This window comes from Crocodylus siamensis, chromosome 10 (assembly GCF_052110815.1).
Source record: "Crocodylus siamensis isolate JL-2025a chromosome 10, ASM5211081v1, whole genome shotgun sequence".
Classification (NCBI taxonomy): Eukaryota; Metazoa; Chordata; order Crocodylia; family Crocodylidae; genus Crocodylus; species Crocodylus siamensis.
Window position 1 is genome coordinate 38,066,342 of NC_143404.1, and position 10,771 is coordinate 38,077,112.

The 10,771-nt window shown below is 55.4% G+C and overlaps 1 protein-coding gene and 1 pseudogene across 1 annotated transcript; both read left to right on the plus strand.

Moving 5' to 3' along the window:
* Positions 1-1,025: 1,025 nt before the first annotated feature.
* On the plus strand, positions 1,026-7,753 carry LOC149856469 (protocadherin gamma-B5-like). The gene is made up of 4 exons (XM_090064071.1): positions 1,026-1,030; positions 1,776-1,941; positions 2,063-4,549; positions 7,661-7,753. Exons 1-4 carry the CDS (start codon positions 1,026-1,028, stop codon positions 7,751-7,753), a joined length of 2,751 nt encoding a protein of 916 aa, XP_089920197.1.
* LOC149856470 (protocadherin gamma-A10 pseudogene) lies at positions 7,572-10,522 on the plus strand (annotated as a pseudogene).
* Positions 10,523-10,771: the final 249 nt, after the last annotated feature.

Sequence of the window (10,771 nt, forward strand, 5' to 3'; positions counted from 1 at the left end):
TGGATTTACTGTACCAGATCTGTTGAAATTTGATACATGAATCTGATCGTCAAGGTCTAAGTTTTTGGTGTTTTTTATTGGTGACTGTTAACTGCAGGTTTGGGGGCTTTTATGTGTTTTTATTAGCCCCATTGGCTTTATCTTTCGCAGTTTCGCCTTCTGACTTGACTCTAGGGATTCTTTTAAAATGTGATCCTTGAATCTAATCATTTGGTCGTTACATTTCCGTTTTTACTGGATAGTAACAGTGTAATTTTGAAAGCAGTGTGTTACTTGGACCTGGAAACGTGCGTTTATGTTTCCGTTTATATTGCCAAAAGCCATCAAATCTCATTCTCTTCTTGGTGTTTTTCAATAACGATTTATTTCAAGACTTTCTTTAACCCCAGCCTGTGCTGGAAGGGTCATTAAGTTCCCAGTTGTTGCTCTAGTCTAGGGTTCTGTGTGCCAGTCCCCTTTAGGCCTCCTCTTGAGGGCTTCCTTTAATGGACTCAGGTTTTAGAGGGTACTTGTGCAGAATCCAGGTCATTCCCTTTCCTGCTCTGAGCTGTCAACTGCTATGACTATCAGCGCCTATAAGCGCTTTGATTTAGCTATTTTAATCGACGGTATCTTCAAGCAGAATGATCAGCTGACCATATTAGAAACAGAGAAGTTTGTGTATAATGTTAAGAACTAATATTTCTAGAGCATACAATTTATCGATCGGTGTATCAGTCCAAATATACGCCTCTCCGAAATTATCGAAGGCACATATACCAACAGTCCATATCAATGGCATTACGGTAAACAACGGTGTATTTATACCGAGGAGGCAGTGAGAGCCTCCTTTTCCTGAATTCTGGTATTGACAAGGCATAACATAGGAATCATGATATGTTCATGATTAGGTACTTTACCCTTGTGGGAGTAATATTTGAGTTAAGAATCTAAAACCTCCTAGCAAGTAATTTCCAAAAGGCAGTGTGGTTTCCCTTGAGCACATAATAATTGTTAGCAGTATCAAGTGGCCAGTCTTTACTAGGATGGCGTAGGTATGCGAGCATAGTTAAATCAGTATTTCCTTAAAGTTGGAATGTTTGACTTTTCTTTTCCCTTTTTCTTTACCCTTTGTCTCAAAAGGCATTTCTTCCATGTCACGGATACCAATGCATTTAACGTTTCAGGGATAGCTTAAATGTGGGGTTCCCGTGTGGCGGATTCGAGATCGGATGAAAGACATAAGAGCCATCTGTAATTATGGTACAGTTTGCAAAAACGGTAAACATTCCTGTTGGAATTAAGCCCTCTATGGATACTGTGAGTACTCGGATAATTCTGAAAGAAAAAAAGAAACTTAAACGGAAAATAAGTCTTAAGACGGAAATGGGAACATGGTTTTGCCCATGTATGTAGAACGCAGAGTAACATGTGTCATACATACCTAAAAGGTTTGGCCACCAAGCCTGATTATAGTTTCACAGTTTCTAGGGTCGGAAGGGACCTGAGTGGATTAGCTAGATCACACGCGTTTGTGCGTAACTGTGGAAAGGGTTAACAATCTTGGAAATATAGTTTTGATTACAAATTCATATATGTTTATGGATACATGAAATCAAAGGAAAACAAGACTAATTTTCAGTTATACTAAACCGATAACTAAGCATTTCACGCGTATAATAGCAATGTTACAACCTGACATTCAATTTTCTGAAGCAAAACCTTTGCCCTGCACGACAATGGCTTCACTAGTCAATACACTCTGAATCTACCTTTTTGCTCTATTGTCAATAAAGCCGCAGCGACGTCTGCTCAGATCCCTGCAGTTCCCCGACCGCGACTCCGAGTGCCGCTGTTGGCCAATACGGAGCGGCGCTGCCGCCTGGGATCCATTGGAGCCTCCTGCAGTGCGCTTGCTCAGACAGCGCGGAGCAGGAAGAAAGCAAAGCAGAGACCTTCAGAGTCAGCTGAGAAGAGCAAAGAAACCTCAGCAAAGCACTCGGGACAGAGACTGAGCAGGGAACGCGGACCCGGTGCCTCGCCAGTGCCCTGCCTGCTGCCGTTTGTCTGGGATTTCTTACAGCCTAACACGATCGACACGGAGAAAAGCAAGAAGCAGGACTGCGTTCTCTGGGAGACTGGAATGAAAGCCGGGCACAGCCGGAGCGGTCGGGAGGCCGGGCGGCAAGTACTGTCCTTTCCCTTCTTGCTGTCCCTGCTCTGCGGGGCGGTCTCGGCGCAGATTCACTATTCGATCCCCGAGGAAATGCCCAAAGGGTCCCTCGTGGGCAATCTCGCCACGGATCTGGGGCTGAGTGTACGAGAACTGCCCCATCGCAGGCTCCGGGTTAGCTCGGAGAAGCAGTACTTCTCGGTGAAGGGCGAAAACGGGAACCTGCATGTGAGTGACCGGATAGACCGGGAGGAAATGTGCGGGAAGGCCCCGCTCTGCGCTCTCGCTTTCGAAGCCGTGGTGGAAAATCCCCTGAACGTTTTCCACATCACCGTCGACATCCAGGACATCAACGACAACGCGCCGCGCTTCCTCCAGGATAACAACACACTGGAGATCAATGAATTGACGCTCCCAGGAGCCCGTTTTCTCCTCGGAAATGCAGAAGACCCGGACGTGGGCTCGAACTCCCTGCAGAGTTACCAGCTCAGCTCCAACGCCAACTTCGTGCTGGAGGTCAGGGAGAGCCAGGACGGCAGCAAGTACGCGGAGCTGGTGCTGCAGCAGGCGCTGGATCGGGAAAGGCAGCCCGGGCTGCACTTGGTGGTCACGGCGGCGGACGGGGGGCAGCCCGCCAGAACCGGCACGGCTCGGGTCTGGGTCATGGTCACCGACGCCAACGACAACGCGCCCGTTTTCTCCCGGGACGTCCACAAGGCGCGCGTGCGGGAGGGCGCCCCCGCGGGCTCCCTCGTGCTCCAGCTCAACGCCTCGGACAGCGACGAGGGCGCCAATGCGCACGTCACCTACGCGTTCAGCAACACCCTGGAAACGGCGGGCCAGAAATTCAGCCTGGAGGCGGAAACGGGGAGGATCACGGTGAGGGAGCCGCTGGACTTCGAGGAGACAGCAGCCTACACCTTGGCAGTGGAGGCAAAGGACGGCGGCGGCCTGGTGAGCCACTGCAAAGTGGAGATCGAGGTTGTGGACGAGAACGACAACGCGCCCGAGGTGAGCTTCACCTCCGTGTCCAGCCCCGTGCCCGAGGACTCCCAGCCCGGCACCGTGATCGCGCTGATCAAAGTACGAGACCGAGACGGTGGAGGCGACAGCGAAGTCACCTGCCGCCTCCCGGGGAATTTGCCCTTCAAGCTGGTGTCGTCGTCCAAGAACTACTACAAGCTGGTGACCGCCGGCGCCCTGGACAGAGAGCGCAGCCCCGACTACAACGTCACGGTGACGGCCACGGACAAGGGCGCGCCGCCGCTCGCCACGACGCAGACCGTCCGGCTGCAGGTCTCGGACGTCAACGACAACGCGCCGCTCTTCGAGGAAGCGTCGTACAGCGCCTACGTGGCGGAGAACAACCCGGCGGGGGCGTCGCTTCTCCGCGTGCGAGCCTCGGACCCCGACCTGGGCCGCAACGGCCGAGTCACCTACTCGCTGGTGAGCCCCGGCGGCGGCGGGGACAGGAGCGCGGCGGGGGCGCCGGCCTGGGCCCACGTGTCGGTGCAGGCGCAGAGCGGGGCCGTGGTGGCGCAGCGCTCCTTCGACTACGAGCAGCTGCGCGAGCTGCAGGTGGAGGTGGAGGCGCGAGACGGCGGGGCGCCGGCGCTGAGCAGCAGGGTGACGGTGCGCCTCTTCGTCCTGGACCGCAACGACAACGCGCCCGAGATCCTGTACCCCGCGCCGGGCGCCCTGGAGGTGGTGTCGCGCTCGGGCGCGGCGGGCTGCCTGGTGAGCAAGGTGGTGGCGGTGGACGCGGACTCGGGCCACAACGCCTGGCTGTCGTACGAGCTGGTGGCGGCGGCCGAGCCGGCGCTCTTCACGGTGGGGCTGCGCAGCGGCGAGGTGCGGACGGCGCGCGCCCCGGCGGACGGCGACGGCGCCCGGCACCGCCTGCTCGCCGTGGTGAAGGACAACGGGCAGCCGCCGCTGTCGGCCACGGCCACGCTGCAGGTGGTGCTGGCCGAGAGCGCGCGCGAGGCGCTGCCCGAGCTGGCCGAGGCCGAGGCGGCCGGGGCCGAGGCCGAGGCGGCCGCCCTGCAGTTCTACTTGGTGCTGGCGCTGGCTCTCGTGTCCTTCCTGCTCCTCCTGGCCGTCGCCCTGGCCGTCCTGGACAGGCTGCGGGGGCCAAGGCCTCCCCGCCTACTCGCGTGCCTGGCCCCGGCCCCAGCTTCCGAGCGCGGCCCCTGGTTCCCCCCGACCTACGAGGACGGCACGTTGCCCTACTCCTACCAGCTGTGTTTGTCCTCGGAGTCGAAGGGAGGCGAATGTTCTGTCCTGCAGCCTCGTGCCCCTGCAGCAGACGACATGCTGTGCAGGGAGAGATCTGGGACGTTACTTACGAGCAATGGATGTAGTGACTTGAAATCTGAATTAGAGACCGCCAATGCGGTGAGTTCTATTCTACTTGCTTGTTTAATTTTCCTTCAGGTATTGGATAGAGTAATGGGAGTCAAATTTAAGGGGGGGTCAAGTGTATATCTTTGCTCTTCGTATTGCCTCTGTTATGTCGCTGTTATACTCACTGATGTTCAGGTGCGATGTGTAACGTTCAGTCAGAGGAATTTCTGACGGCTTCCAGCCCACATAGATTTCCTCGTGAGTGACTCCTGCAGCTCCTCCCAAAGTAGTGATCATCAATACGTTTTATCAGTATCTCACGTGTTGTGTTCTACCGGGGAAAATATTTACCCCGAGAAATTAGGCATTTCCCCCTTTAGTCCACCTTTCGTTGTCAAGCTCGCATATTTAGTAACCATTGGTCCAAAAGCTCTGCAACAATAAGGAGTCACACATTCCTCAGAATACCCTTATGAGCCTTGATATAAAGGAACTGGTAATCATTTATACAGTTGCAGAGCACTTCCTATGTCCAGAGCTAGAAGCAAGGCTGGGTTATTCTGGAAAATGCTAAATGTTTTCTTTCAGCAGCATAGAGATTCTCTGCCAGACCCTCCCAGACACCTTGAGAAAGGTCACGGGTTTGTAATTTAATTGCTATTACACGGACACTGCAGTAATATGATTTGGAGATTGGAGGTGCAAGTCCTATTCCCCAGGCAGAATATGAATATTTCCTCTGGCTGCTCGATGACTTAATGATGGCAGACTTAGTCTCTGCTAGGAAAGTTTTTTTTTTGTTTTTGTTTTTGGTTAGTTTTGTTTTAAAGATGTGGCCTTTTGAACAGAGAGTAGTGGAAATGCCCCCCAGTGCTTGCATGGTAAAGGGAAGAGTAATTGATGGTTTTGCAGTTCAGTAGAATGACAGCCATGAAGAGCTTCAAGGGACTTCAAGAGCTCCCGTCTGCTGCTCAGTACTGAGGCATTTTATGTTGATACTGGTACCTTGCCAAGGTGTGTGTGTGCGCGTCTGAGTGTACACAGACCGGTACAGCTATGTAAGATTGCATGTTACCCTTATTATATAGCTTTTTGAAAGAATTATCCTGGTACATGTCCACAAGGGGCCAGCGGGGGAGATCATGCTTATGGGCAACCAACACGTGTTCATTAGAGGCAGGTTCTGTCAGACCAACCTGGTGGCCTTCTACGACCAGGTCACAAAATCCTTAGACGCAGGTGTGGCAGTGGAAGTTGTCTTTCTGGACTTTAGGAAGGCCTTCCACACTGTCTCTCACCCCAGTCACATTAAAAAACCAGGAGACTGTGGCATGGACACCTACACAGTCAGATGGGTCACTAGTTTGCTGGAGGGCCACACCCAGAGAGCGGTGGTGGAGGTGTCTTATTCGACCTGGAGGGATGCGGGCTGTGGGGTTCCTCAGGGCTCGGTCCTCAGGCTTGCACTGTTTAACATCTTCATCAGCGACTTGGACCAGGGGGTAAAAAGCACCCTGTTCAAGTTTGTAGATGACACTAAGATGTGGGGAGAAGTGGGCATGCTAGAAGAGAGGAATAGGCTACAATCGGACATAGACAGGTTACAGGAGTGGGTGGATGAGAACAGGATGGGATTCAACACTGACAAGTGCAAGGTGGTGCACCTGGGAAGGAAGAACCAGCAGCATATCTACAGGCTGGGGAACTCCCTTCTCATCAGTGCAGGGGCAGAAAAGGATCTTGGAGCCATTATTGATGCCAAAATGAACACTGTCATCAATAAGGAACATTGGTGAAGAAAGCCAACCCTACCTTGTCATGCATCCAATGATGAATCTCAAGCAGGTCCAAGGAGGTGATCCTCCCCCTCTGTGCGACACTGGTCAGGCTGAAGTTGGATCCAGTTCTGGGCACCGCACTACAAGAGGGATGTGGGCAGCCTTGAGAGGGTCCAGAGGAGGCCACTCATATGATCAGGGGCAGCAGGGCATGCCCTATTAGGAGAGACTACGGGACCTGAACCTGTTCAGCCTCCACAAGAGAAGGCTGAGGGGGAATCTAGTGGCCATTTACAAAGTAGTCAGAGGGGACCAGCAGGCATTGGGGGAGTCCCTGTTCCCCCGAGCACTACCAGGAGTGAAAATGGTCACAAGCTGGCAGAGGGTAGATTCAGGCTAGATATCAGGAGGCGACTTCACTGTCAAGGCGGCTAGGATCTAGAACCAACTTCTAGAGGCTGGAGGAACACCTTTCCTAGTCGTTTGACCCCAGTTCTCTTTCCTGCCATGGCAGGGGGTCAGACTCGATGATCTGCTCAGGTCCCTTCCGACCCTAGAAACTATATCTTGATCCTACCGTTTGCAAGGATACCACTAGCCTTGCATTTTACTAGACAGAAGGAAATGCAAACATTGCTGAAGTGGAAAATACTGGAAAATATACAGAATAACATTACATTGCATCTTTTTTGCATAAAGTTCACTAAACGGTAACTACTTTTCCCCAGCGACTAATGGTGCTGACTGGAGGGGGAAACCCACTACCTTAAGACAAATCCAAGAAACACCTCTCTCCCCACACTGCACTATGTACGCAGCCGAGCTCCGCCGTTAAAAAAATTCAAAGAGACTCAGCTCCAATCTTCAGGCATAGAAAACACGCCTTTGCCTGCCATTTATATTACTCCCACTGAGGTGCAAATGAATACTGCAAGTGAAAAACAGATACGAACACTGAAATACAATGGAAGTCTACAACTGACTATCTCGGGCTAACATTCAGTTTTATCAGGCAGTAACAACTTCCTGCCTAACACTTAGTAACAGCCTCACAGCAAGAGCACGAGTTTAGTGCATAAGTGAAATGCACATAAAAGGACAACGAGGGGGACAGATCAACACAGACGCATAGACACAGAGGTATTAGGTCCGTGAAGCCATATACAATTATAGTGAAAATACTGAAAGCAAAAACAGTAAGGCATAAGATTAACTCCACTGCTAATCCGTCGGGAACACTTCAGTCTTTAATTCCTCGTTCAGAATGGGAAAAAGAAGCACCTCTGGCACTTTAAGTATCAAAGGAAATCACCTCCCAAACTTTCTACTAAAGAGAGTCTGCAATAATTGGTTGCGACTGTGAGCGCCGCTGTTCACCAATCAGGGAGAGAAACGCGCCGAGAGATCCAGCCAGCCCGGCGCCGCCCCGCACGGCTCGGAGCACCGAGAGCTCAGACAGCCCCTGGCTCAGGACTGACTGTGTGTGCAGGCTATTCGCGGAAACCGGCCGATGGGTTAACAGCTGTTTGTTGTCAGAGACGATCGGGCCGAGAACACCTCCAAGCAGCAGCGCTCGGCGGCGGCGGGGCAGTGGATCCCCCGTACCGCCATGGCCAGTTGCGGGGCACAAGGGCTGCGGCGCGGCGCAGGGCGAGCCGTGCTGTGCTGCGTGGTGCTGGGCGTGTGCGGGGCCGCTGCGGCCGCGCAGATTCGCTACTCGATCCCCGAGGAAACGCAGAAAGGCTCTTTCGTGGGCAACATCGCGCAGGACCTGGGGCTGGAGCCCAAGGCGCTGCCGGAGCGCGGCGTGCGGGTGATTTCCAGAGGTAGGACGCAGTATTTCGCTTTGAATGTAAAGAGCGGCCATTTAATCACGGCGGAGCGGCTAGACAGGGAGCAGCTGTGCGGCCGTGCCGAGAAGTGTCTGCTGAGCTGCGAGGTTTTAGTGGAGCATGACATGAAGATGTATGGAGTGGAAGTTGAAATCACAGATATAAACGACAACGCTCCCAGCTTCCCAGCAGGGGAAATGGAATTAAAAGTCAGTGAAACGACAGCTCCAGGATCCCGGTTCCCCTTGCGCAATGCGCAGGATCCTGACTTGGGGACTAATTCTCTCCAGAGCTACAAACTGAGCGGTAACGAACATTTCTCCTTGGAAGTGCAAACTGCATCTGGGGGTTTTAAACGTCCCGAGTTAGTGCTGGAGAAGCCCCTGGACCGGGAAGAGCAGGCTGCCCACGACCTCGTCCTCACCGCCACTGACGGCGGAGATCCGGTCCGCTCGGGCACGGCGCGGATCCACGTGGTGGTGCTCGATGCCAATGACAACGCGCCCGTGTTCAGCCAGCCGCTCTACCGCGTGAGCGTGCGGGAGAACGTGCCCGTGGGCACCACGGTGGCTACAGTGAAAGCCACGGATCTGGACGAAGGCGTTAACGGAGACGTGATATACTCCTTGCATATCACAGACCAGGCTTCCCAAATATTCCAGCTGGACTCTAGGACAGGAGATATAACGGTCTTCAGGAACCTGGACTACGAGCAATCCACGTTATATGAAATGGAGGTGCAAGCACATGACGGCGGAGGCCTTTTCGACAGGTCGAAGGTCGTGATCTCCGTCAGCGACGTGAACGACAACGTCCCCGAGATCAGGATCACCTCCCTGCTCCGCTCCGTCCCCGAGGACTCCCCGCCGGGGACCGTGATCGCCCTCTTGATCGTGCAGGACCAGGACGCCGGAGAGAACGGCGCGGTGTCGTGCTCCATCCCGGACCACGTCCCCTTCCGGCTGCAGAAATCCGCGGACAACTACTACAGTCTGGTGACGGCCAGAGAGCTGGACCGGGAGGAGGCGGCGCACTACAACGTGACGGTGACGGCCCGGGACGGCGGGGCGCCGCCGCTGTGGGCCGCCACGACGCTGGCGGTGCAGGTGTCGGACGTGAACGACAACGCGCCGGCCTTCAGCCAGGCGTCGTACAGCGTGTGGGTGAGCGAGAACAACGCCCGCGGCGCCTCGGTGTTCTGCGCGCGCGCGGCCGACGCGGACTGGGGCGACAACGCGCGGGTGACGTACTGGCTGGCGGAGGGCGAGCTGCAGGGCGCGCCGCTGTCGTCGTGGCTGTCGGTGCAGGCGGAGAGCGGCGCGGTGCATGCGCTGCGCGCCCTGGACTACGAGCAGGTGCGCGAGATCCGCTTCGCCGTGGAGGCGCGGGACGGCGGGTCGCCGCCGCTGCGCAGCAGCGCCTCGGTCACGCTGCTGGTGCTGGACCAGAACGACAACCGGCCCGAGATCCTGTACCCGGCGGCGCCCCGCGACGGCTCGACGGGCGTGGAGCTGGCGCCGCGCGCGGCCGAGCCGGGCTACCTGGTGACCAAGGTGGTGGCGGTGGACGCGGACGCGGGGCAGAACGCCTGGCTGTCGTACGAGCTGCTCCGCGCCAGCGAGCCGGGGCTCTTCGCGCTGGGCGCGCACACGGGCGAGCTCCGCACGGCGCGCGCCCTGGGCGACAGGGACGCGCTGCAGCACCGCCTGGTGGTGGGCGTGCGCGACAACGGGCAGCCGCCGCTGTCGGCCAGCGTCACGCTCACGGTGGCCGTGGCCGACAGCATCCCCGAGCTGCTGGCCGAGCTGGGCAGCCTGGCGGCGCCGGCGGCCGAGGCGCAGGCCAGCCTCACCTTGTACCTGGTGGTGGCCGTGGCCGCCGTGTCGTGCCTCTTCCTCGCCTTCCTCATCGCGCTGCTGGGCCTGCGCCTGCGCCGCTGGCGGCGGGCGCAGCTGCTGGGCTCGGCCGGCGGCGCCCTGGCCGGGGTGCCCGTCTCGCACTTCGCGGGCATCGACGGCGTCCGCGCTTTCCTGCACTCCTACTCCCAGGACGTGTGTCTCACGGCGGGCTCCAGGAAGAGCCAGTGGAGCTTCGGCCCGCCCAGCTCTGCCGGCACCCTGCCCCGGCCGCCGGCCGCCCAGGCCAAGGAGCCTCCCGCGGTGGCTGAGCATGCGGAGGCGAGTGAGGCGGACCAGGCCGCGCTGCAGGTGAGCCGAAGTCTTCCTACCTTATGACTTCTCGTAGTGGCTCTTGGCGAGTAGCCGTAGATATGCTGAAACTTACCTTGTGGTTCCCAACGAATGTTGACATTCCTTTGCGCCTGTGGCTTTACCATAGAGGATTTGACTATCAAGGTCTACCTTTTCTGGTGTAACTGATTACTACTAATCTATTTCTACTACTACTACCTGGTTTTCAGATGCTGTTACAAGCTATGGGCGTTATTGTAAAATTCCTCATTTGAAATATATTTCTGTTGATATAATTTTGCATTCTCCCGTTTTTTTTTTTTAAACTAAATACAGAGTGAAAGAAAAGTTAGTAGGGTCTAGTGCTAAGTGCTAGAACATCTTAAATTCAGGGAGAGACCAGAAGTATCTTCAGCAGCAGTAGAGATATGAATGTCCTTATTGACACACACACAAAGTGACCTGCGAGAGGTT